This window comes from Panthera uncia (assembly GCF_023721935.1).
Source record: "Panthera uncia isolate 11264 chromosome D3 unlocalized genomic scaffold, Puncia_PCG_1.0 HiC_scaffold_8, whole genome shotgun sequence".
Classification (NCBI taxonomy): Eukaryota; Metazoa; Chordata; class Mammalia; order Carnivora; family Felidae; genus Panthera; species Panthera uncia.
In genome coordinates this window covers 62314589-62342111 of record NW_026057586.1, presented here as the reverse complement: position 1 = coordinate 62342111, position 27523 = coordinate 62314589, and the positions used below count along the sequence as shown (strand labels likewise).

General features: G+C 37.9%; 2 protein-coding genes across 7 annotated transcripts in view; one reads left to right on the top strand and one right to left on the bottom strand.

The window, feature by feature from the left end:
* The window catches only part of RNMT (RNA guanine-7 methyltransferase), a 58507-nt gene extending 52953 nt beyond the window's left edge, over positions 1–5554 (bottom strand). For 2 of the 4 annotated variants that reach the window (XM_049620506.1, XM_049620504.1), the window contains exons 1-3: positions 5475–5553; positions 2450–2904; positions 681–816 (exon numbers count right to left, since the gene is read on the bottom strand). In XM_049620506.1, the coding sequence (XP_049476463.1) occupies positions 681–816; positions 2450–2866 (553 nt within the window). In that variant the 5' untranslated portion in view covers positions 2867–2904; positions 5475–5553. Of the gene's footprint in view, positions 1–680; positions 817–2449; positions 2905–4880; positions 5213–5474 lie in introns of those variants that run through there. The other 2 variants (XR_007455462.1, XR_007455463.1) reach the window with 2 other exon arrangements.
* Positions 5555–5621: 67 nt separating this feature from the next.
* FAM210A (family with sequence similarity 210 member A) overlaps positions 5622–27523 on the top strand; it is a 29167-nt gene continuing 7265 nt past the window's right edge. The window contains exons 1-2 of one of the 3 annotated variants that reach the window (XM_049620509.1): positions 5622–5691; positions 22603–23089. In XM_049620509.1, coding sequence (XP_049476466.1) covers positions 22635–23089 — 455 coding nt within the window. In that variant the 5' untranslated portion in view covers positions 5622–5691; positions 22603–22634. The other 2 variants (XM_049620507.1, XM_049620508.1) reach the window with 2 other exon arrangements.

Here is a 27523-nt window from a genome sequence, read left to right as displayed (position 1 = left end):
ATTACGACCTCAGCCAAAATCAAGAGTCGGACACTTAACCGACTGAGCCACCCAGGCACCCCACATTTTAATTTTAAAGATGAGTTTCCATAAATAAAATGCTGGCTGGCTCCAAAAAGTTGGATGTCTTTATCAAGCCTCAAAGTAAACTTTACTTTTCCCCAAACACTGTACAAGTTCAATAAAAAATTACCACATATGTGGTGATACCACCGTCTTTACCAACTCATTAAAGGCCTAGAGATGAAAAATCATGACAATGCCCATTTTCTTGACTTAATAGAAGCTAAATGCTTAATCCAACAATGAGTCATTGCTCCAAAACTATTAGAGTAACATAGAATAATTACTTAATAGCACTAGGTAACCTTAATTCTTAGTATAAAAGGAGCATACTGCCTTTTGAAAGCCTGGTTAACTTATGAACTTAATATCAATTAAACATTCAGCAATATCTTATTTACTCCAAAAGTAAATATGAAAAAAATGTATCTTAAAGGCCTAGTTTTCATTTTTGCTCCAATTTTACCAAGTCAAGGTTGGATAATTAAATGAATAGGAATGAAAGACCAAGTAGTTTAATGTATAACCATTCGGAAAGAAAAAAAAAAAAAAAAAAAAAGAGACATAAGCTAAAATAAAAAATTCCAAACTATAAATAAAAAATCAATCATATATACCAATGAGGACGCTTTTCATCCAATTATTAAAGTTTCTGAGGTAAAAAATACGACTTTGGCTACGCTTCTCCAAACCAACTTCCTGAAGTTCATTGTAGTGGGCAGCCACTGCTGAACTGTGTCCCTCTTCTAAGTTCTGAAAATAAGAGAATGGAATAAAATTAAGGATCAGAACATAGCAAAAATAAGCCTTAAAAGAGCATCTGACCTACATAAGGATAAAATACTAATAAAATTGGTAAACTTCAAAAAGCAGTGACATTGACCACATAATCCTACTAATTATAATCATACGTAAGATTTGTTCTCCCCTGTTTCCTGTATTTAAAAACATCTCTTGGTTTAAAATTTTCATCTTGATCTTTCATCTGTATAATTTTGGTGTCAATGTCAATGTCTTAATAAAACCAGTACTCTTCCAGAGTTCTGATTTATTCAATTCAATAAATGTCCATCAGTGGATGGGGTTCCTATAAGAGAATAAAATAGGAATAAGTTATATTATCCTAAAACTCACATAAGCATTAAATGATAAAGGAATTAGAACTCAATAAGCTGTATTCATGTCAATGGTTCTGTTTTTGTGGCTTTTTTTTTTTTTTTCTCTTCATCTAACTCCAAAGTTTCAGTTTGTGCTCCTTACCTGGTACTAAGCATTTTGTAAAAATGCTATGGTAGGTAAAGGGCTTCAAATTCCCACATTTCCCCGTTCAACCAAAGTGCTTCATCTTTTACCTATCTTACATATCAGGTTTAAGATTTCCACTTGAAAAAAAGGTTCTGCTGCTAATAAAGTTTGAAAACTGTGGTTATAATACAAGCTCCCCTCTGTTAACAAGAATTCACACTCCACCAACGACAAATGCCTGGCCTATCTGACACCTTACTTTTCAAGACTGATGGCAGAATTTTTACTCATTCACTGAAGTACTCTTTCTATTCAAATCTAGATTCTGCCTCAGATTCCTTCATAATATGGTATTCCCAGATGAAAATAACTTGCTGTTCCTTGTTCTAGAATATCCATGCTAAATATCAGCCTTAAAATTGCATGTACTACACCAATGAGAAGTTAGAAACAATATCATTTAAAGAATCACATTAAGAAAGGAATGTAGGGGTGCCTGGGTGGCTCAGTCGGTTGAGCGTCCGACTTCAGCTCAGGTCATGATCTCACAATCCGTGGGTTCAAGCCCCACGTTGGGCTCTGTGCTGACAGCTCAGAGCCTGGAGCCTGCTCGGATTCTGTGTCTCCCTCTCTCTCTGCCCCCTCCCCTGCTCATGCTCTGTCTCTCTCTATCTCAAAAATAAATAAAAACATTAAAAAGAAATGTTTTTAAAGAAAGGAATGTAAAGCTGGGTGTAATACTGAAATTTATCATCTTAAGTCATAATCTCTACTATTTAGGACACAAGAAAGTGATGAATACCTAACAAAAAAGGAAAAAAAATGTATCAACTGGTTTTTTAAAACACTGAGAAAAAGCAAACTATAAAAACTGGTTTTCAAGTTTCTAGTCAAATAAGAGTTCTTAAATAACAAAAATTATCTCAATTAGAAGTTTCATCTAAATAAAAGCAACTAAATTACAGAGTTAAAAACCTACTCTATCTTTTAAGACATTATCTATTACAAATAGATAAAAAATAATTACAAACTTATATTCTTAAGGTTTAAGATTATGTAAAAAACAGTATTCTCTCACAGCTGCTCCACATTCTAATGTGACATATTCCATTATGAGTAAAAGAAAACACATTCAACATACTTTTTGCTTTTCAGGAACATCCTCAAGTTCTATTTTTCTCTTTCTCTGTGTGCCATCTCCAGTAGAAGGTTCATCTTTTGGAAAATCATCAGTTTCCATTCTTCTTTTCCTTGAAATGCCTTCATCATCACCAGAACCTTTTTCCTCTGGAACAATTTCAGCATCAAGTTTTCTTTTCTTGGTTGGAGTGTCTTCCCCACAACTAGAACTTTCCTTTACAATATCATCTTCAAATTCCATTTTTCTCTTTTTTGGTGTGTCTACGTGTCCACAGATAGGAGACTTTTCAGAGGGCCCAGTCCCAGGAGTGGTTGTGTTTTCATTAATACTGAATGAAGACTCTGTTTCCGAATCTGTTGATGCTTTTGCCTCTTCAAGAGAGATCTTTTCACACTCTGCTTTTACAGAATTTTCCATTTTTGATTACTTAGATGGTAAAACTTCATGAACTAACACTGGAATGGCAAAAGTTTGATATTACTTGTAAACATCAAGGCTGAAACTTTAAAACAATTTTAACCAGAAGCTAGCCATTTAATCTCAGTTATCAACCACGAGTTAAAAAATCTCATTATAGAGAGAATATTGAAAATATTAACTAGTATATATTACAAATGAATCTCTGAATATGCTAATATGCAAGTACTAACTATAATCCCCAAACACTTTATACAATCTTATCCATAAAAGTCATTACTGCCATTGAAACTGACAGATGAAGTGGGGGTATTATACAAGCACTAGTTTCATTTCTACTCTGATCTTTATAGCCTTGGTTCCCAAATTGTGAGCTGGACACTATAGCAAACTTGTACAGGTACAGCAGGGTATTTTAAAATTTTAAGGGAAACCATGATATCTGACATCTGGAAGATATCACAAATACAGCTTCAAATAGAGGTTTCAAATGAATAGACTGCACTACATTCCTTTCAATGACATCAGAACTTTGTGAAGCTGAGGTTGTGGTGGTACCACAGGAAATCAATGTGAATCAGGAAATGAAGTTGGCAATGTCAAATCTGACTTCAAAGCTTGAGAGTACCTGACAGGTGTATACATCCCGTTAGTAATCCTTCATGGTTAACTAAGAAAAATAATCAAGAGATATTAAGGGCACCAAGAACAGGAAAAGTCTGGGAACCTACAGTTAACTTCTGAAATCCTTATTTCATAATCGGTGTCAGAATTGGAAAGGAAAGACAGTATAAATAGCTTTGGACAAGAAGTTTCATGACCCAGCCTGCAACTTAATGACTATTAAGTCCGTTTCAAATGTTCACAGACCTATGTGTAAAATGGAAGGGGGACAGAAATAAGTGAACTATAGGACAGAAATATTTGTTTTGAGGGTTTTTTTAATGTTTATTTATTTTTGAGAGAGAGAGAGACAGAGTGTGAGCAGGGGAGGGGCAGAGAGAGACAGAGACACAGAATCTAAAGCAGGCTCCAGGCTCTGAGTTGTTAGCACAGAGCCACACTCGGGGCTGAAACCCATGAGCAGTGAGATCATGACCTGAGCCAAAGTCAGACACTTAACGACTGAGCCACCCAGGCGCCCTGGAACAGAAATTTATTAAGTCATTTGACAATTTCACTATACTCCTACTACAAGGATCTCAATAAGGCACTATTTGGTTAGTCTTCAAGAAGCTTACAGCCTAAATACCACTTTTAAAATGTCAGGCTGTATTATTCAAACCAAATGGACAAGGGAGAGCAACAGTCAAAAAATCCATGAAATTCAGCAAATTCAGAACCTGAAAATTATGAAGAAGGGGGAAAAGGTCTTTTGAGTAAAGAAATAGAGTAAGAAATGAGGTTGCTTAAGGGAATAAGTAAAAAACAAGTCACTATAAACCAGGAAAAGTTTCAAGGGATATTAGCTTTCAATAACCAAGGGGTAGGTAACAAAATACCAAGACGTGCCAAACTAGGAAGAACTGAATCAAAGAAAAAAAAAATCACCCAGAAATGTAATTTTCAGAATAACCACTTAAAATCATTATGTAGCAATACTGGCCACAAAATTATCAAATGCCTATCTTTTCCACCCTGCCACTTATTTCCTATTAAGGAAACAAAAATTGGTTTAAATTCCAATAAACCAATGTGATTTAACATCGCTGGCTGCAATCAGCGCCTAAAATTAGTATTAGGAGTAAGAGTGGATTGTATTTTATAGGCAACTCTATTACCACGAAAGGGATGTCAAAAAAAAAAAAAATCGAATAGGTCAGAATAAACAACATAAAATTTCAAAGAACCGCAGAGGTGGGTAAGAGTAGAAACTGAGCATCAAAGTGCAATCATGAATAAACTCCAAACTAAAGAAAGCTGCCCCTCAGAATCCTCAAGGAAGGAGCTTAAGGTACTGAGTAAACTGACATAGAGATGGAAGTTTATTAAATATCCAAATAGGCATTTCGACCTGGCTTTCCAGTCACACCTCTGAGGCAGGCCATGTCTTCGTCATTTCAGTTTCCCAAAGAACGACCGAGTAGGGCGCCAGGGCCACCCGGCTTAACCTCAAGCAGGTAAGTGTTCCGCCCCGACCCGCCAGCTAGATGGGGGTCAACTCGGGGGCCTCGGAAGACGCAACACAGGCGAGAAGGGAAATCTTCAGACAAGTTCACCCTCTTCCGTCATTAGCGCGGCCTAGCTCTTACTAAACCTCGGGTCCATATTTCCAAACCGCCGCTCATTACAGACGCTTCTTAGGATCTGACAACCCCTCCCCAACCCGCCTTCTCGGCACCACTGCGGTGCGGCCTGAGGCTCCAATTCTGGCTTCTCCAGATCCCGGCTCGCTCGGTCTGGAGAAGCAACAGAGCCCGCCAACTCCTACAAGTACTGCCCACTTAGCTCCTGGCTGAGTGCACAATAAATCCCTCGCTACTGGTACTGAAGGAACAGGGCTAACGCGAAGCGAGCGCGTGTCAAGAGTTGGAGTTCTCCTTCAATAGCGAAGGCAGCAGAGGGCCTAAACTCAAAGAAGAGCCAACGTCCCAGCCGCCACACTCACCTACACATCCATCCACGATTCTGTTTGCGGAAGCGACCGTCGGCGCCACGCGTTGTTGTTACGCCATTTCCGGGGAGTGGACGGATCACGTGACGTCGCTCTCCGCGGAGAGTGGAGCGTCGTACGACCTTTGCGCCGGAACTACGAGTCCCGTCGTGCAGCGCGCGGGGGTCAGCTGTGGGACGCGCGGAGCGGCTCGGGCAGTGGCGAGCACGTTGTTAGTGGGCGCGGCTGGCGGGCCCCGGGGGGGCGCGGCGGGGCGGGAGCGGCGAGAGTCTGCCTGACCCGGGTGGGTTCCGGCATCTTGACCCACGTTTGGTCAGGTCACTCTCCTGAGTGACACCGCCGTGGCGTCAGAGGAGCTGTCTTTCGGCCTGTGCGGCGGGAAACGCGGTGGCCTCAACGTCCTAAGAGGTAGCCCGGGCCCAAGACCTGAAAGGAACTGCGGGAGGGGTCGAGAGGGCACCTTCAATTCGGTGCATGTTAGGGAAAATACCTGGGGCGTGACCCCAACACCAGCCCGGCGACTACCGCTCCTCGGGCCGTGCCGGGAAACCGCCTGCAGGGCCGGGGTCCTGCACACTATCCTGCCCACAAGCCCTGGCGGCCGAAAGAGATCACCCCCGCCCTTCTCTGTAAGGCCCCTGGCTCGGCAAATCCGGTTTGGGGATAGTTTTTCAGCTTTGTGCTTTGTTAACCCTTTGCCCTCTGTTCTTCCCTTCGTCAGAAGACGGCTGAGGGAGGGGCCTGGGAGCCGCCGCTCTTGGAGTTACTTTAAAAATGAGCAACGTCTTAGGGACTAGTAGGTCGTTCCCTACCGCTGTGTTTGGGAAGACCTGCCATACCTCCCGCTGAGGAGGCCATTCTCATCTGTCAGATTCTGGAGTGGGGGCAGCCCATCCCTATTCTTGAGAAACATTGTGGTATTATTCTGTGTTGGTTGGACTTTGGTATGGGATAGTTGGGGGGGAAAACTCACTTTGGCCATCCCCTCACGCTTCCACTGGAGAGCCCATGGCACCCACTGTACTGAAACTTGGGATTTCCATAGTTCAGGTCTTTCAACCAGGGACTTAGGGTCAAAACTGTATCTGTGAACTAAAGTTACTGATGGCGTGCACATTTTAACGTTGTTGTGCCTCAGCACCCCCATCTTAGGGGTATAAAAACGTGATTAGATTTACAGTTCATCTTGAATTCTTTACCAAAATTGATCCCTTTAAAAGCAACTTTGAAAACGTATTTTAGTGGCCTGCCTTGTCAGTAGGTAGTTACATTGAGACTTTGCATTGGGGGTGGCAACATTTGCAGCATGTACTTTGCAATCCAGTCACTTCTAAATTGTGGGCATTAACCTTTTTTGAGGTTGTTGACCCTCTATAAACTTTGGACCAAGAATGAGGTCTATTTTTAACAAATGAGAATGAGCCTTCAATTTCAGATGACTGTGCTTGTGTTTTTAATTGTATGGAGTGAGCTGTTTTGAGAATTAACTTCAGTTCCTGAATGTTGAGAACTGCAAAGGTATAGGTCCTAGGGATTGAATGTACTATGTACATATCCATGCATTAAAACTAGGCGATCATATGGCCATATTTACTGGTTCTGATGCTAAAATTTCTTGAGATAATTGCTGTTGTAATTTTAGGGAAAATGAATCTAATTTTGACTTTTTAAGAAATTTTTTCATTAGATTAAAAACCTCTTAAATATGTGTGCATGCAAACTCCACCATGAATTGATGTCATGCATGAGATATATAGAGATCACATTTTGTAAATTTTATAAAACTTAACTGAAAGTCAGTAAATTGAGAATAGAGGAAGAACGCTTGAATGTAGTTGTAGTGGAAGGAGTGAATGGCCCAGACAAAAATGTTTTAAAAGTTACTATTGTTGTTGTTTTCCCCCATTATTGCCTTAGTAATGTCTGATTTTCTGAAATTTGAATTAATAATAGCAAATATTTTGGTATTTTCTGTGTGCCAGAGTAAGTGCATTACATATTTGAACTCATTTAATTCTTACATAATCCAGTGGGGTAGTTGCTGTGATTTATTTATTTATTTATTTTTTTTATAGATGAGGGTTAAGTAACTTGGCCAAGGTCATGAAGCTAGGAAGTAATAAACTAGGATTTGGACCCAGGCAAGCTGGTTCCAGAGACCAGAAGCTGTGCTAACAATGAAACCCTGCCTGCTAGGAGGCCAGGCTCAGAACTAGAAGTTGGCTGGCACATAATGGATTTTCAGAAAATTTCTTGATTCTTCCCAGTGCTTGGGTTATTATATTCAGAGAGAAAATAACTCGATAAAGACATTACTTGCTAAAATGTGAGCTCCCAACAAGGCAAGGATCATCATTTTGTTCAGTGATTTAACCTAAGTGCCTGGAACAGTGCCTGGCATACTTGGGTCATGATTGAATGAGTGAATTACCAAGAAAAGTTTTGTAAAAATCCTTTTTTTTTTTAAAGGACATACAAGATTTATTTCAATTCATTTATAAGATTTCTTTATGCACTGTTTTGATTATTTGGCTCATTAGTCATCCAGCCTGCTTCCTGGTTTGGATTATACTTTTGTCAGTGAAAGGAAATGGACTAGTAACTTGCAAGTTTTTTGGTCAAAGTAAAGGTAAGCAACAGATTCAGTAGATACCATCCCTCTTTTTAAGTCATTAGTTTCCAAAATGACAGCTCTCAGAAGTATAATTTTAAAGTGTGATTTCTGTTGTGTAGTTGAAGATCACATTTTTGAAACATAAAAAAATTGTAAATGTTGATACAATCTTATAGCTTCCTAAAGATGATGGTATTCTTTGAGGTGGGAGAGAATTGTTTATGGAAGTTTTGTTTCTCCAGTCTTGGAGGAAGGACTGTTCCTCCAGTACACTTGCCAAAGTGTTCCTGCTGAAATTTTACTGCATTTTTGGAGCACATAAGATATTCTTGTTCAAAAGATTTTTGGTATAGTTGAAAGTAAGATTTGGTTGAAAAATGTAAGTTTATTATGTGTGATGTTAATTTTATATGTCAACTTAACTAGGCTATACCACCTAGTTATTTAATCAAGCACTAATCTGTGTGTTATTATGATGGCATTTTAAAGATCTGGTTAACATCTGCAATCAATTTACTTTCAAGGAGATTACCCTCAATAATGTGGATGGGCCTCATCCAATCAATTGAAGACCTGACTTTTTTTTTTTAACATTTATTTATTTTTGAGAGAAGAAAGCGAGAGAGAGAGAGAGAGGGAAAATGAGTGGGGGAGGGGCAGAGAGAGAGGGAGACACAGAATCTGAAGCAGGCTGCAGGCTCTAAGCTATCAGCACAGAGCCTGACGCGGTGCCTGAACCCACAAACCATGAGATCATGACCTGAGCTGAAGTCGGACACTTAACCGACTGAGCCACCGAGGCGCCCCGAAGACCTGAATTTTAAACTGAAGTGTCTCAAGAAGAAAAAATTCTTCCTCAAGACTACAGCATTGATTTCTGCCAATTTCCAACCTGCCGATCTACCCAACACATTTTAGAGTTGCTAGCCCCCACAATTTTGTGAGCCAATCTTAAAATAAATATTTATGTATTTAGATAAATAATAATAGATTTCTAATAGAAATGTCTATCTAAATACAGATAAATCTAAAGATAGATAGCTAGAGATGTATGTATAAATTTTTTCTCTTGGTTCTGTATCTCTGGAGAAACTTGCCTGATTCAAATTTTGGTGCTGAGAGTGGTTCTAGAGAAGCAGATTCTTGAAGATGAGTTTTCTGAATTGGTTATGATGTTCCTGGAATTACCTTTCTAATCTAATTAGATTTAAAGGCACTAATAAGTGAAAAGGGCACTGATAGCCCATAGTGTGATGTGACAACAGAAATATGCAAAACCCAGAACATCACCATCCTTTGCAAGTATTTATACAAGATAAGGATGGGATGATCACATATTTGATGACTTAAAACATTTTTGTCAAATTAACAAGTATAATGAGACTGGTTGCTGACTGCTGGCTACTAACTGTGCTGGGGAAAGGGAAAAGAAAAGGATGAACTCAGGTCTTCAGATTCCCAGCTCAAACTCTACATAAATAACCTGAAATTTTTTTATATCTGCCTTAAAGAAACTTATCTCCTGTAATTGCAGAGCTGAGATTGCTGAAAACCAAACCCAAAGTCTCATCCTGCAAAGTGGCTGAATTACAATGTATAGCAGAGTATCTGCTATTAAAATGAGGGCATTGATTGAGAAGGAATGTAATCCTTAAATTTGGAATGGGGTACTGAACGCCTAAATTTTAATCCATTGTCTTTGCCCGTAGAAGCAGTCCTTCCACTCCTCTTTGAAGAATTTAACCTTGCTTTGTGGGAAGTCCCTGTAATGGTACCTTCCCTGAGGTAATTGCCTTGCAAGACAACTGATTCTCCTCAGGAACTACCCCTACCACCCTTCTTTGTTTCTAGACCTATAAGTAGACTCCCAAGTCCCCGCAGGCCCTCAAGGGGAAGCTACAAAGTGTGTTCCAGAACGAGGTGTACTGCACTCTAAAAACCACATGATTTATGTTGACTTATACATGTAGAAATCTGGGGGATTTTTTGTGGGAATGGATATTAAAGGTGGGGGATAATGGTGGAAGGAACATAAAGTTGGACAAGGCCAAATTTATTGATAATAGGGACCACTAAGCAAAGATTCTGGATTCACTGTTGTAGCCTTAGGGGTTTGGTTGGTTGGCTGAAGCATGGACAAAAGGTGACCCCCCCCCCCCCAAATGAAGTTAAAATACCAGACCTGCCTTGCTATATTACAGAGAAATGGATCCAGAGACCTAGGGAGATTGGAATGGTAAGGTGTCTTAATCATGTAAGAACAACTCACCCGCTCTGGGAGGGTCTAGAGGAGATACCTTTCACCATGAAAGTGAGAAATAAATTGGTGAGGAGAACCCCAGCATCCATGAAGAACTATGGGATTGCTCTTCTCTGTGGGTCAAGAGTTCTAGCAGAAACTGCTGCCAATGAACTAGGGATCCTTAAATACAGTGAGGATAATTGGAAATTGGGCAGATATTACAGAGAGACCTATTTTCTTTCTTTTAAATTTTTTTTAATGTTTATTTTTGAGAGAGAGCGAGAACGCACGTGCAAACGGGAGGGGCAGAGAGAGAGGGAGACCAGAATCCAAAGCAGGCTCCAGGCTCCAGGCTCCGAGCTGTCAGCACGAGCCGGACGTGGGGCTCGAACTCACCGTGAGATCATGACCTGAGCCGAAGTCGGACGCTCAACTGACTGAGCCACCCAGGTGCCCTGAGAGACCTATTTTCTTAATGGCATATCTATATGTTGAAGGAAAGAAGCCAGAGGAGAGGGCGGTTGAAGTACATAGGAAGGAGAATAGCAGTAAAAAAATATAAAGAAAATGTGGTTGAGTGGAGTCCTGGAAAAGACAGGAAGAGGTTAGATTTGGAACATGGTGGAGAGCTGAGATAGTTCCTTTTCTGAGGAAGTTAATGGATTCTGAGTTGGGTGTTGGTGTAGTTAACTTTAAAAGGGGCAAGGCTGAAGTTGAGAAAATTCATTCCTAATAACTTTGGCTTGTTTTTAAAGGGAAGGTGGGATAGTTTTGTCTTTATTGTGGGACCATTAGGTAGTAAATACAATAAATAAGTAAATTATATAGGATGTTAGAAGGTAAGTGCTGTGAGAAAAGAAACAGAGCAAGACAAGGAAGATTGGGACGTTGGGAAGGAGGGGAAGATTGGAAGTGGTGTTGCAATTTTAAATAGGATGGTTAGACTTCATTAAGTGGATACCATTTGAAGAGAGTCTTGTACTGGCGCGCCTGGGTGGCCCCGTTGGTTAAGCATCTGACTCAGGTCATCATCTCACAGTTTGTGAATTTAAGCACCTGGCTCTGCACTGACAGTGTGGATCCTTCTTGGGATTCTCTCTCTCTCTCTCTCTCTCTCTCTCTCTCTCTCTCTCCCTTTGCCCCTCCCTGCTTGTGTGCAAGCAGGTTTTGTCTCTCAAAAATAAGTAAACGTTAAAAAAAGAAAGAATGACTTGTAGGAAGTGAAGGAATTAGCCATGCAGACATCTGGAGAAAGACTATTCCAAGCAGGAAGAACAGCTAATGCAAAATTCCTACAATACTCTTTAACTTGTTGGAAGAGCTGTAAGGGTGGCCATCGTGGCTGGAGCAGAGTGAGAAGACAGAGTGGGTGATGCATTCAGAGAGGGAAAGGAAGGAGATTATGTGAGGCAAAAGTACTTATGCCCTTATTGTAAGAGAAATTGTAGAATTTTAATTTAATAGGAGAGATGATTGTATCTTTTCTATGTTATGAGGCTGAAAATAAAGTATAAGAGGCTTGAAGAAATTGGGAAAGGTGTGGAATGGTCACTGAGAGGAAAGGGAAAGGGAAGCTGATTGGATCAGGAACCATTGTGGATTGTCACATAACATTCAGAGCCTTTCTCTGAGATCAGGTAATTTACCCTCAGTGTATGCTGGTACTAATCTACTCAGTTGTGTGATTTATGTTAGTGCTCAGCTATTGAGATGTAGTTGTAGGAAGAACAGATAGTTGGACTAGTTCCAGATTAGATTTTGTGGGCTGGTATTACAGATTGACAGAGTAGTAATTCAAGTAATGCACTATAGAATTGAAGCTGGATAAAGACTTCTGAGTGAAACCTGGAGGAGCTGTTACATTTGAAAGAAAAAAGGAGGTAGGGTGGGGTAAGGCCTTGGAACTAGAATCCAGAAGGTAAGGGAGTGAAGGCTCAAAGTAGAGGCTGCAGAGAGTGGGATAGTGTAGTTTCAGGATTTCAGTTGTGGGGCAATATCAGATAATTTCAAGGTGGAATGCATTGCTAAAGAAGCTGGGATTTTGCATGGGTCATCCAAATGGAGTAATGGTAAAAGTTTAGATGAAGGAAGAATACAAACTTGATTTGGCTGGGTTGACAGATGAGAAGGTAAAGAAGGAAAACTAGAACTAATTATTGTTACAGCATGCTAAATGCTAGATGCTTAACACTGTATCTCATTTCATTGTCATAAATACCATATGATAAAAGTGTAATTAACCCCATTTTAGGGATAAGGAAAAAAACTAAAGTAATGCCAGAAAAGTTGGAACTCAGATCTTTCTGATTGCAAAGCCTACTTTTTTCCCATTGCAATGGGATAACACCTGCCAGCCCAGAAAAGAAGGGAGTAGAAGTGGAACCATGTGGATTCTGGACCAGTGTTAGGATTACAGATCACCATGGTTTGCCTTGTGAAATTTAGACCCTCTGTAAAGACATAAAGATATAAACATTTTATGTAAATGAATATATTTACATGGTAATTTTGGAAAAAATCACTGATTTTCTATACAAATGATACATTTCACATTTAAGACTGCTCTGGAAATCAATTATTAATGAAATTCTTTAGGAATTCACTAGGCAGCATGATTTAACTTTTCTTGAAGGTTAAGAATTTAACAATGGCTCCATCATTACCACAGCTTGTATATGTCGCTCAGTTCTTGTATTAGAAAGCTCAAAAGCAGAATAGGTTGAAGGAGGTGGATTTTGTAATATAAATTAAATTGAAGGCATCAAATGCATTAAGGAGGAGGAGAGTAACAGCCCAGAAAATACTACAAATAAACTTACATGCTTTTACTTTTTCTAAGCATCAGTCAAGGTGTGATTAAGACAAGAGATTGAAATGAACAAATTAGAATATTAATCTATTGAAAGAAGCAAATTTGAGTGTCCTCCTGTTTGATAGTAATTGAGAGGGTTTGTATAACTAGAGGCAATTCTTTTCCTATCCCTTTTGTTATGTTTCAGCTTGATGAGTTCTACAATTGATCCCTTCCTCATACCTATTCTTCAGGTTAAAGCTGTACTAAATATGAGTTGTATCTGGCAAGGCCACATAGTGTACTTTAAAAAAAAAAAAAGTTAATGGGTTTTATTTTTTAGAGAAGTTTAGGTTTATAGAAACATGGAACACAGATAATAACAGAGAATTCCCATATTATCTAACCCTACCCCCACAGTTTCCCCTATATCTTGTAGTAGTGTGGCACATTTGTTAGAATTGAAGTACTAACTGAAGTCCACAGTTTGCGTTAGGGTTCATTCTTTGTCTTGTACAATTATTTATGTAAGTTTTGACAAATGTATAATGACATTTATCCACCACTACGGGATCATATAGAATATTTTGCTGCCTAAAAGGGCCCTGTGCTCCACCTAATTATCTTTTCCCTCTCTCACTGTGCAGCCTCTGAAACCACTGCTGTTCTTTTTTTGTTTAATTTTTGTTTAAGTTTTATTTATTTATTTTTGAGAGAGAGAGACAGAGAGAGTGATTGGGGGAGGGGCAGAGAGAGGGAGAGAGAGAATCCCAAGCAAGCTCTGTGCTGTCAGCACCGAAACACGGGTTTCGACCTGAGCCGAAACCAAGAGTCGGACTCAACCAACTGAGCCACCCAGGTGCCCCTGAAACCACTGCTGTTCTTACTGTCTCTGTAGTTTTGTCTTTTCCAGAATGTGTTAGAGTTGGAATCATACAGTATATAGCCTTTCAGACTGACTTCTTTCACTAGGCAACATGATTCCTCCGTGTCGTTTAATGGCTTCACAGCTTCATAGCTCATTTCTTTTTATCAGTAAATACTAGTCTGTTGTTTGGAGGTACTCAGCATGCTTATCCATTCACCTAATCAAAGACTTCTCGGTTGTTTCCAGTTTGGGGCAATTACTGATAAAGCTGCTATTAATGTTTGTGTGGGAGGTTTGTCTGTAGACATAACTTCTCAACTTATTTGGGTAAGTACCTAGGAGTGCTATTGCTGGATCATACAGTAAGCCTATGTTTAGCTTTCTTTGAAGCTGCCAAACTGTTTTCCAAATTGCCTATGCCATTTTGCATTCCCACCAGCACATTCCCTCCACATTCTCACAAACATTTGGTGTTTGTTAGTGTTTTGAATACTAGTTATTCTAATAGGTGTGTAGTAGTATCTCATTACTGTTTTAATTTGCAACTTCCTAGTGACAAATGATGTGGAACATCTATTTTTTAATTGGCATACAATTGGCATATAAGATATTAATTTCAGTTGTACAACATAATGACTCAATATTTGTATATATTGCAAAATGAACACCACAGTAAGTCTGTTTAACATCCATTGCCATATATGTCTTCCTTCCCAGGCTCTGGCAACCACTAATTTGTTCTCTATATGAGTTCAGATTTCTTCTTCTTTTTTCTTTTAAGATTCTACACATAAGTGAGATCACATAGTATTTTTCTTCCTCTAGAGTTCATAATACATTTTTATCTCATCTAAGTCCATATTCAAATGATACTATAATACTTCATGTGTAGTTACATGTGCCTTACTGTGGAGTGTTATCATAGGGTATTCTCAATTCCTTGTGACAACACTATCTTTCATTTCACTTATGTGCTATTAATCACCTAACGTATTACTAGTATGACTTTAAACAGTTATCTTCTACATCAATTAATAATAAAAAAGATTTTGCCTTTGTTGATTCCTTCTCTGTCAATCTTTCTTTTTTTTATGTAGATCCAAATTTCCATGTTGTTTCCTTTTTGAAGGTCAAGTGTATTGGCGATGAATTCCCTCCGGTTTTTTTATTTGATAAAATAATTTATTTCTTTTCCATTTTGATGGATAATTTTGCTGCATACAGAATTCTACTTTGATAATTTTTCTGAATGCACTTTAAATATTCACTTTCTTTTGTGCCTGGTTTCTGATGAGACGTTGGCTCTAACTTTATTCCTGCTCCCCTCTAGGTAAGGTCCACCCCCCACCCCCGATTCTTTCAAGATTTTCTCTTTGTCTTTGATTTTCTGCAACTGGAATATGATATGCCCAGATAGGGATTTTAGATATTTATCCTACTTGATTCTCAGAGCTTCCTGGACCTGTGGTTTGGTGTTTGTTAGTAATTTTGGACAATTCTCATGTATTATTACTTCAGATATTTCTTTTACTTCTTTCTTTGTTCTTCTGGCATTCCTACCATGTGTATGTTACAACTTCTGAAGTTGTCCCATATGCTTGGATGTTTTGTTCTGGTATTTTTGTATGTGTCTTGGTATGGGGAAAGGGTGCATTTTTTTTTTTTTTTCCTCTTTGCATTTCAGTTTAGCAAGTTTCTATTGACATCCCTTCAGGTTCACTGATTCTTTCCTTGGGTATGTGGATTATAAATCCACCAGGAATTCATTAAAGGCATTCTTCATTTCTGTTACAGTGTATTTGTTTTGTAACATTTCCTTTTGATGCTTTGAATTTCCACTTTGCTTACATTGTATGTTGTTTACTTTTCCCATTCAAGCTCTTAACATATTATAGTTATTAACTGCTCAAAACTGTCCAAATTGAAGATGCTACACTGAATTTAGAAGTCATTTATTAGAGATAAATCGAGTCTTTTAAAAACTGACAGATTGTTGACATTCATGGAATTGAATTAGTTGAACACCCACTGGATGCCAGGTTTTGCACTAGTCCCTGTCACTACTGGGAATCAAGACAAACTCCTCAGTCTCCAGGAACTTAAAGTCCACAGAGAAAAAGAAGATTCCAGTATCTACATTTTCAGTGCAATTTTCTGTGTAGTTTGTGGGGTTCAGGGACTTCAGAAGGAATTAGTGCTGTGCTGTGACTTGCAGGAAAATGGTAGTTAGAAGAAGTAAACCATTTTTTTTAATGTTTATTTATTTTTGAGAGAGAGACAGAGTGTGAGCAGGGGAGGGGCAGAGAGAGAGACACACAGAATCCAAAGCAGGATCCAGGCTCAGCTGTCAGCACAGAGCCCGATACGGGGCTCGAACCAGTGAACCATGAGATCATGACCTGAGCTGAAGTTGGATGCCTAACTGACTGAGCCACCCACGTGCCCCAAACTAGAACCATTCTTTATAGAGGATTTGTCTACTTTGTGATTTTGTTTGCATAAGGCATCTGTGACAGTGCCCTGTGGGCTGGAGGACTTGAAACAAGCCAGAAGACTATTCCTCTCACTCCTGCTTTAACCTGAGCAACTTTGCTTTGATTTATTTATTTTTATTGAACTTCCAAGTAAGATTTTGTTTGACAAGAGTTTTTTGAATTCACACAATAGAAAACTAAATCTTGCTATTGGAATTTTTTTCAACTGTCTTTTTAGTTAGCGTGTTATTTGGTATATAAAAATGGAATATAAATTACTTAATTCCTTTTGCACTCAGTTGTATTTCTAGTGCTGTTTGAATGTTTTAGTGTTCCAGGTTGTGAGGAACAGAAACATGTTCATATAATCTTAAGCAGTGTGGGTTTGGTTAGGATACAGAGGGAGTAAAGGAATCTCATGAACTAATTCATTTGCCTCATGGAACTGGAATTTGAGGATATAGCTTCTCTAGAATTTCAACAGCATTCTAACATTTGTGCTTTCTCAAAGGCATTTGTTCCAATCCATTCTTTCTTCTCTATCATTCCTTTAACTTGGCTTCTCTTTTTTTGGTTCCCACTGCTTCCTTATACTTTTACTCCTTTCTTTTTCTTTCTTTCTTTCTTTCTTTCTTTCTTTTCTTTCTTTCTTGAGTATGGTTGACATACAATGTCACATTAGTTTCAGGTATACAAGGTAGTGATTTGACAATTCTATATGCTAGGCTCCCGTAAGTGTAGCTACCATCTGTCACCGTACAACACTATTAATGTATCATTGACTGTATTCCTTATGCTGTGTCTTTTATTACCATGATTTATTCATCCTGAAACTGGAAGCTTTATACCTTTACTCTTTACCACTATGTCTTCATCTTCTCTTTGCCTCAGAATTGCTACATGAGAGACCGGACTTTCAGACATGTATATTACTGCTGCTTCATGCCTGGTCTTGGGCCTATGCCTAAGAGACTGGATATTATTGGTTTGATTAGTACAGTTTCATATAGTTTTTCAAGTTTTGTGCCAGAGCCATCCTAGGCAACTGTTTTCGTTTATCCTGTATAATCCCTGTTCAGCTCAGGCACTGATCCTTAGGCTGTTTTCACTGTGAATAAGGGCAACAGACTATCTTGTTTACTTACAATAATAACTTGTAACATTTTATGAGCACTTGCTACATGCTAGTCATTTTCTGAACATTTTTACATTTATTTTCATCTGGTAACCTTATGAAGAAGGTGCTATTATTAACCCCATGTTACAAATTGGAAACCAGGGCACAAGGGGGCTAATTAACTTGTTTATTAGTAGATAGTTCATAGTTATAGTGTTTTCAGGATGTGAACTTGGGCAGTCTGACCTCTTGGATACTCTCAGTTGTTAAACTCTACTGCCTGCTCACGAAAATTAAGTCATGACAGAATCAGTATCCCTACCATACAGGGTAGGATTGTATACTGAGAATTAGGCACCAGTAATCATATGCCATTCACTTGTAGTGTTAACAGCTTTTATGACATAATTCTAAAATGGAAAAGGATAGTCATAACAAGCAGTGTAATCATGTCACTTTTCTTGGGTCCTGTAATACATTTCATCATTTATTTCTATAACTGAAGCATAAGCAGTTTAGAACACTTCCTCATCTATAGATATGAGAATTTCATATCTAGGGGTAGGAAATAACAGGCAGCTTTTGTTATATGCTAAGTCTCATGATTTAAAAAATATATTACTGAAATTACTGTATTTCATTGGAAGAAATTCAAATTTAAGTTGTTCATCACTCCAGGTTCTGCATTTGTATCTGAAATAGAGTCCTGTTAGTTCACAGCTTCTTCAGGCCACTCATCCACTTGTCCAGATATAACTGATTTGATCTGAGTAGTGTTTATGAGAAGTAGCACTTCCATCATTGACCGATAACCAAAAACTTTTATCTTTAATTGAAAAGATGAACAGACTAATAAAATCCAGAAATGGAAACTGCCAGTGGGCTGAGGCCATTATACACAGGTGCTTGCTGTGAGACAAGATAACTCCTACCTTGCTTTGGTTTTATTGTTCCTGAAGCCTGTTCATTCCAGGATATGTATGATACTACTCAGTCTGTACTTGCCCTCTACTTTTACTTGCATTCATCTGAAGTAGGTTTGTTCCTTGAAATCTAATGAGTCTTACTGTGTATGTCGTCAGTATTGTGATCACTTTGGAAGTATAGAGCTGTACTGTCAAATATGGTAGCTATTACCCATATGTTGCCATTTAATTTAAATTAATTTTAATTTTTGTTTTTAATTTAAAAGTTAATTTTAAGGTAAAAGTTAACTTCTTGGGGGGCACCTGGGTGGCCTAGTCAGTTAGGTGTCTGACTCTTGATTTAGGTTCAGATCCTAGTCTTGCAGTTTGTGGTTTTGAGCCCCACTTTGGGCTCTGCACTGGCAGTGAGGACCCTACTTGAGATTCTCTCCCTCTTCCCTTGTCTCTCTGCCCCTCCCCTGCTCTCTCTCAAAAATAAGTAAACTTTTTAAAAAAGGTTAATTTCTTGGGCCCTATATTTCCTTAGGGCACTTTTATCATGTGTCTTACATGTCTTAGTTTACTGAAAATTGGCACTGTTTCTTTCTTCTGGAAGTGGCCATATAGCTTAGTGACTAAGTTTGAATCCCAGCTCCTCCACTCACCAGTTGAACGATAGTTCCTCTGTGCTTTAGTGTCCTCAAATATGAAAAGATGACAATAGTCCCTCCTTCATAGGATTGTTATGAGGATAATCTGAGTTAATACATGTAAAGTGTTTATAAAACTCCTACCACATATTAGGGGCTCAAAAATATCTTGATGATGATGATGATGATGATGACGGCAACAATAATGGATGATACCTTTGCCACCATGTTGCCTCTGTCACTGAAGCCATTTGCTGGGCCTAGAGAAATGATCCCCAAATTCATACTGTCAGGTGTGACCTGGCAGTAGGAGATTCTGATTTGTTAGGTCTAGATGGAGACCAGGAATCTGGTTTTTTCAGATTACCTCTCCTTTCCTTCAGTATCCCCACCCTGCCATGATTCTAATATGTAGCCAGTTTTAGAAACCACTAGCCCAAAGGTTGGCTTCTAAGGGAACAAATAATACAGGGGTGACTCTTAAAAATGTGATGCTAAGTGAAAGAAGCCAGTCACAAGAGACCACATAATATAATTCCATTTATATGAAATTTCCAGAATACACAAATATAGAGAGAAAATAGATTAATAGTTGCAGGGGCTGGGATGGGGAGGAAATGGTGAGTGACTGTTCGTGGGTATGGGGTTTCTTTTTGGGGTGATGAAAATGTTCTAAACTGAGATTGTGAGGATGGTTTCACAATTGTGAATATACTAAAATTTCTTGAATTCTACACCTTAAATGAGCATGAGAATTGTATCTCAATAAAGATGTGTGTTTTTTTTTTAATGGACAATAAGAAGTGGGATGGGAAAAAAATATTTTCTTTAGGAAGGAGTAGTTGGGGAAACCAGGGAAAAGGGTACAAACTGGAAGCTTGGAAAGAGGCTTTTTAAAAATCTTTTTTTTCTTTGGGGCTCCTGGGTGGCTCAGTCGGTTAAGCATTGAGTTTGTCTCAGGTCATGATCTTGCAGTTTGTAGGTCCAGTCCTGCGTTGGGCTCTGTGCTGACAGCCCATGCCATCAGCCCAGAGCCTGGAGCCTGTCGAATTCTGTGTCTCCCTCTCTCGCTGCTCCTCCCCCACTCGTGCCTGCCTCTCTCTCTCTCTCTCTCTCTCTCTCTCTCTCTCTCTCTTTCAAAAATAAATAAACACTAAAAAAAAATTAGGGGTACCTGAGTGGCTCAGTCGGTTAAGCATCTGGCTCTTGGTTTCGGCTCAGGTCATGATCTCATGGTTTCGTGAGTTCAAGACCTGCACTGGGCTCTGTGCTGGCAGCATGGAGCCTGCTTGAGATTCTCTGCTCTTCCTCCACTCTGTCTCTGTCTCTCTCAAATAAAATAAAATAAAACTTACAAAATAAAACTACTTTATAAAAAAATTTTTTTTAATCTTTTTTTTCTTTTATTCACAAACACACAATAATCTGATTATCTGAAAGTTAGTCTGGGAACTTGAACTCCTGGAAAACAGCCTTGTAAAGGAAGTAGATTTAAAAGCAAAACAGAGGGGCGCCTGGGTGGCGCAGTCGGTTAAGCGTCCGACTTCAGCCAGGTCACGATCTCGCGGTCCGTGAGTTCGAGCCCCGCGTCAGGCTCTGGGCTGACGGCTCGGAGCCTGGAGCCTGTTTCCGATTCTGTGTCTCCCTCTCTCTCTGCCCCTCCCCCGTTCATGCTTTGTCTCTCTCTGTCCCAAAAATAAATTAAAAAAAAAAAAAATAAAAGCAAAACAGAAAGTCTTTGATTCAGAAAACACCACTAAAGCCACAGACAGGAATAATTCAAAGATAATGGTGCTGGAGAAAATCCTCAAATCCAACAAAAATAAAGACCAAAAAAACATAGTAAAATATTCAAAAGGAATTTTTGTGTGTGTGAAAAATGAAGCCATATATATATTTGACAAATTTTAGGTTATAATTCCACCTGAGCTAATTCTTAGACTAAATGATCAGTTGATGCTTTTCACCTTTGGAATAGGCATAGCATAGATTTATAGAAAACAAAACAACTTAGGACATGGACTGTAAGAAAGCACAATAAGACATCCTTTACTTAATGCTTGACTTTCACAACAAATAACAAGTCAATTTCATAAAAGTAATTAAGGACTTAATCATTTTTCTCTATGGTCTTTCTTAGTCCTTTAATATTTAAGTCATTATTTGAAGCACCTATTATCATCCCTGTAGTTTTTTGTTGTTAACTGGTCTGATTCTTCAGATTGTTACTTGTCATTGACTTTGCTTTTCATTGCAGTAATCTTCAGTATCCCCTTTAAAGGTTTCCTGGGAGCCTATTTTCAGATATGCAGTTTCATTTCATAATTTATTTACATTGTGTTGTTGGATTATCAGCGAGAGCCTAATAGAAGCTGATGTTAATTTTTAATTAGGGATGAGTCAGGAGATTATATGGGGACAATTCATTAGTGGATATTTTTATATAATGATAGACAGCTTTGTACCCCAGATAACAGATACTCATGTGAAATGGAGTATCTGTATTTATTGGAGTGCTAACTCAAATACTGTTGACTTATTTAGTGTACAGTTTAAAAAATAAGATCAGTTATTCACAATGTAGTAGAAGTAGTAAGATTGCTGGTGTGGGGTCAGGGTGGAGATTAGTGGTCAGGTGACACTCCCTGATATTAAGGGAAGGGAACTAATTTGCTATATAGTAATGCATATTGTAATTCTGTTTAACCAGTGGGAGAACCTATGTCTAGAGAAGCTAAGTAATTTGCTCAAAATAATAACACTGTTAACTCAGTTGTGTCTATCATATTCCAAAGTCTATATTCTTCTAAAATTACATTATACTGTCTTTCTGACAAAAAGTTTTAGATATCTGGAAACTATCTCCTCACCGGCGAAAGCAATGAATTTAGTCCAAAGGGATTATAGAATAAATGGTACTTGTATCAACTATTTATCAGACCTTAACAGTTGTAATAACTTACATGATGCTTGTTCACTTACAAAAGCAGTTTTACATCAGAAATTTCATGTAATTTCTATAACAACCCTGTGAAGTAATCCTCATTTTACTAGTGAATTTAGACTTAAAATGTCAAAGGCGATTGTATAGAATTATGTCCCCACAACATGAGGGCCCAGATTTTTGTTTCTAGATCTTATGATTTTTCCATTATACTACACAGCTTCTTTGTAGAAAAACAGAAGTCCTACAAACATCCCTTTTGTAACAATAAGATAACCTCAAAACATTATCCTCTGTGATGTCTGCTAGACTAGTTTACTATATCCTATTTAAATGATGTATTTTAGTAATGTTTTAAAATTGTGATATGTTAGAACTACATACCTTAACATTAATTTCTGTGGATTTGGTAGCAGTGTCTGTCCTTTATTTCCTAATAGTTAATTTGTTTTTAAGTGGATTAGTTTAAAATGGAAATCTGTATAGTCCTAATTTTTTTTTTATCTGGTCTCTGTAGAAGCCGAAATCCACTAATCACCGTTCTTCAAAATGCAATGGAATGTATCAAGGTCTATATTCCGACTGGCACATAGGACATGCATGGAACCACACTGTCAAAACATAAAGGGACAATTACTTTTGTATAAAGCTGAATCCAGAGTAGTTTTGGTACAGGGCCCTCAAAAACAATGGCTGCACTTATCAGCTGTCCAATGTGTTGCAAAGGAAAAGAAGCCATTTACTGCTCATCCACCCCAACCGGGGGTCCTTCACCATAGACAGTGGGAGCAAGATATTTTATCCAAGAGGGTTATATCATCCAATGCCACATCCCCAGGAACTCCTTCGGAAAGAAAGGAAGAGCCTGATCCTTTACAAGACAAATCTATTAGTCTTTATCAGCGATTTAAGAAAACATTTAGACAATATGGAAAAGTTTTGATTCCAGTACATCTAATAACTTCTGGTGTTTGGTTTGGAACATTTTATTATGCAGCCATAAAGTAAGTTTTTGCTTGGTTGAGCACCTTTCCCTGTTTTATCAGAATGTTAATCTTCTTAATTGTACTAATGAAAGCCTTAAATAGTTTTAATGCTTTAATGTCTTTAACTGATGACTGTTTGTCATAGCTGTTTTTGATATTTTCTTAGCTAAATTGGCTTTGTGTGTATAACAGGCATTATACTAACATTTTAAACGGTATCATCTCATTTAATTCTCATAACTATATGAAGCAGGTAGTGTAATTATTCCCATTTTATTAATGAAATTAAGCAATAGTAAGTCAAAATAACTTAGCTTTTCCCAAAATATTTTGGTGGCTTATTTCAGAGCCCGTGCTCTTATGCTCATCTGTCAATGGAAGAGAGTTCAGAAATTTGGCAGCACCATGAGTTCTATACTTCTGTATTTCTTGAAGTTTTCATGAATATAAAAAATTACCTATTATTTTGCCTTATGTATGATTTTGGTGGGAAGTTAATATGATATTTTTGCCAAAACCTGGCTAATACCTGTTGCAGATACAAAAATAAACAAATTGCAGACTTATGTTTTAGTGTTACCCACATCTGATAAATGTCAAGGTAAGGTCTTTTGTTTTAATCAGAAGTTAATTTGTTGTATACTTAAAACTAAGAGTGTAGATCTTGTGTTAGGTGTTCTTACCACCACTAAAATAAACTTTTAAAAATAGTTAATTTGGTGGGCCTAGCCTGTAGGTATTGTAAAACACAAAATTTCTAAATGTGCTTTTCTTGTTAAATATAAATATTCTTCCTTTCTTTTAAGGTAAGTTATTTATAGTGTTTTAGGAGCAGGAGCACACATTGAAACAGATCTCAATGATTTCCAGTTTGTTTTTAACACTAGTAACCAAAGTGTTTTGATGCGTGTGTGCCTGTTCTTTGAACGTACTGTGTGGGCTTTTCTTGTAGTGGCCTGGGCTATAAGAGCTGAAGGAGCTCACCATCCTGAGGGCAATGAAATGGCCCGATGTTGTACACTACTTTGACATTTTAGTAAAATCTCCTATGGCTCTAGAATTATTTTATTCTTTCTAAAAGTCCACTGATATTCAATATTTGGTTTTATTTAATGGTTTGATATTAAGGTATTAATAAAATATGTCATTTTGGGGACAAAGTTATTTTTTACAAACTAAAAGATAATGACTACTTTTGGAAAACACAGGATTAGAGGTGTTTCTTTACAAAAGTTCTAAAAGGGTTTTTTACCTTGTGTAGTTGATGCTGTTCTGATTCTCTTTACATCTTTCTCTCCATTATCTTCCTAATATTCAATTATATCCTTCTTTATCATGTATTATCATTTATAGAAGATACTTATATGTACACTTAATGGAATTAGCTTTCTCATTAATGACATTTTTATGAACATGTGTAATATTTATGGAAGTCTTCAAAACTGCCCTTGGTTTAAATCATGTACCATTTTGAATAAAAATTATTATAGGATTTAGCTGTATTTAATTAATGTGTACATATCAAATGTTCTTTTTTGAACCATTGAGGGTTTCCTGATGCAGTGCTCTGGAAAATGATATGAGTGATAGTTCTGTCCACCTTAGGTTGCCCTTTATAAGCATTTGGCCAGGTGGCCTTGGAGGGAGCAATTTATGTTTTTAATTAATTGAATATGAGGTCTCATTTGGACTGTTAAAAGGAGCACTTTTGTTCCTTTTACTTTTCCTTACCTTCTTAAGTAAAAGAGTTCTATAAATGAAAAAGCAGACCCCAAGTAACCTAGTGATATGAATAATTATGCTTAAGACTTTTTCAATGTTGTCTGGCACTCAGGTGGTTGTGGTAACATTCTGTTGTTCCCTGTGTGTGCATTATCCTTCTCCCTCTTTTTCTGCAGAATGGTTTGTATATAAACGTGGTGGTAAGAATATCCACTTTAAAGTCATGTCCCTTTATCCATCACAATTTGCCTTTTGGCTCTTTGTCAGCATGGGACTGTGGTTGCCAGACCCAACACCACTGCACTGGTCCAGTTCTGTTCTACCATCACACAGTTAATTTCAATTTTGTAGGATGTGTTGCTTCCCAGAACAGTTCCTAATGTTTTTATTAAATCCTATGCCTTCAGAAAGTTGATTTCTTCTAAGTAACGATCTTATCACAGGTAATACTTACAAAATAAGGATTGAGAATATGTTCTAATGGCAGTGCATCTTTCACTGCGATGTGGTTTTATTGCTAGATTGAAGTTGATTGTATTAAATATAGGTTTTCAATTCAACTGACAAGAGATTGGCTTTATTTTTTTTGTTGTTGTAGCTGGGCAAATTCTCTGTTACTTGCTTATTACCTACTTAACTAGTAAAAGAAAGGGAAAAAATAGTTTGTAACTTGGAAGATGGGCATTTGACATCACACTGTGTTACTGACCAGTGTTTGTTTTAGTCACTCTGACAACTAGAATTATTACCACTTTTCTAGACATCAGAGAACGAAATGCCATTCTGTATTTAGTTAACTCAGTGATAAAGATCTTAGATTTCTGAAACATTTTATTTCAGGGAGATCTAAATTGTATATGTTAATAGATTTTACTTTAAGCTTTGTTGTCTGTTCTATCTGGCAAACCTTGCAGAGATCTTACATCTTCCAACCAGAAATGCTCTCTGATCAAATGTAGCTTTGTGAGGATGGTTTTGTCCATAGGGCATCATAGTGAGATGCCTCGTGTTTTAGGCCTTAAGTCTCTAAAGTTACAGATCCATTCTGAGGCAAAATCCTGCCTAATTTTTACTGCATTTTATCTGTACTGTGAATGTGTTTATGCTCTTGCGTATTTCTTCATCAATTGAAACATCCATAAAGCTGGCAGTTTGTGAAGCACAGATTTCTGTCAGACCATGGAAACTTCCAAGTAAAAAGTGACAAGTAGATATTACTGTTTAAATCAGTCCCTCATTAGTATTTCGTATACAGCAGTTCCAAAGAAAGAGTTATTTTTATTCTTAAAATAATGAAACCATCAAATCAATATTTTAGAATTAAATAGAACCAAGTATTTACTTCTTAATTTTATAAAAGATACTTGTGCAAGGTGTCTGAGGTAATTATTGTTTGATCTTTATGATAGGTTTTTTTTTTCCATCACTCAATTTTGTCTGATTTTTGGCCAAATGTTTGTCTTTTTTCCCCCTTCATGGTTGCTATTAAATAGGGAGATTTTACATACTGGGCTAGGAAATGATTAAATAATTTTATAATTGTATTGGTTCTAGAATATATAATTAGCATATTCTGGTGCATTGTGACTTGATTCGATCCACAGAATAGCTAAGTCCTTGTAGTACTAAGTCTTGCTTTAAATGGGATTCTGTCATTATCTAAGAAAGAGATTTGAAAAGGAACTGATGGTGGAGAAAGAAGAAACCAGATTGGACTTAGAGTCGACTTCATAAAACTTTTTAAAGATTCCTTCAGTTATCTGCTTTCCTCTTATACATGATAGGTAATTTTCCTTGATGGTCAGCCATATGTTCTTGAGAGTAGTCCCTGATTTTGTAGTATTATAGTGAAGTCATAGAGGGATAACAACTTTCCCCCAATTAATTAATCTTTTTAAATATTTATTTTTGAGAGAGAGTGCAAACAAAGGGGCAGAGAAAGTGGGAGACAGAAGATCTGAAGCGGGCTCTGTGTGGACAGCAGACAGCCTGATGTGGGCCTCAAACTCATGAACTTCGAGATCATGACCTGAGCCAAAGTTGGATGCTTAACCAACTGAACCACCCAGACGCCCCAAATTATTATTATTTAAAAAAAATTTGTTTTAACGTTTATTCATTTTTGAGAGACAGAATGCGAGCAGGGGAGGAGCAGAGAGAGAGAGAGGAAGACACAGAATCCAAAGCAGGCTCCAGCCTCTGAGCTGTCAGCACAGAGCCCGATGCGGGGCTCAAACCCACAAACCATGAGATCATGACCTGAGCTGAAGTTGGACACTTAACCGACTGAGCCATCCAGGTGCCCCCAAATTATTTTTTTAATATTAAGAATAAATTAGGATTTTGCTAGCTATTATATATTATACAGGATACAGCTATCCATGATAATAATGGATCTAGGCAATTCCCTTTCTTAATTACAAAAAGAAAGAACATCTATACAGTGGAACACACTGTGGAGCCTACCTTAACCAAGAGTCACAATACCAGCGATGGGACAAAGTGACATCATGTGGCTTCTGTTATGATGCACTGAGACAGACAGAATTAACTGTGCAGTTTTCCTGTTGAAAAATGTTTAACCTGAACCTGATCAAGAGGAAAAAGTCAGACAAATCCAAATTGAGGGATATTCTCCCATGCAACAGGCCTGGATGCTTCAAAAATCTCAGTGTCAAAAACTATCCTGCCCTCTTCAACAAAAAGTTCTGGGGAGTACTTCTAGAGAAA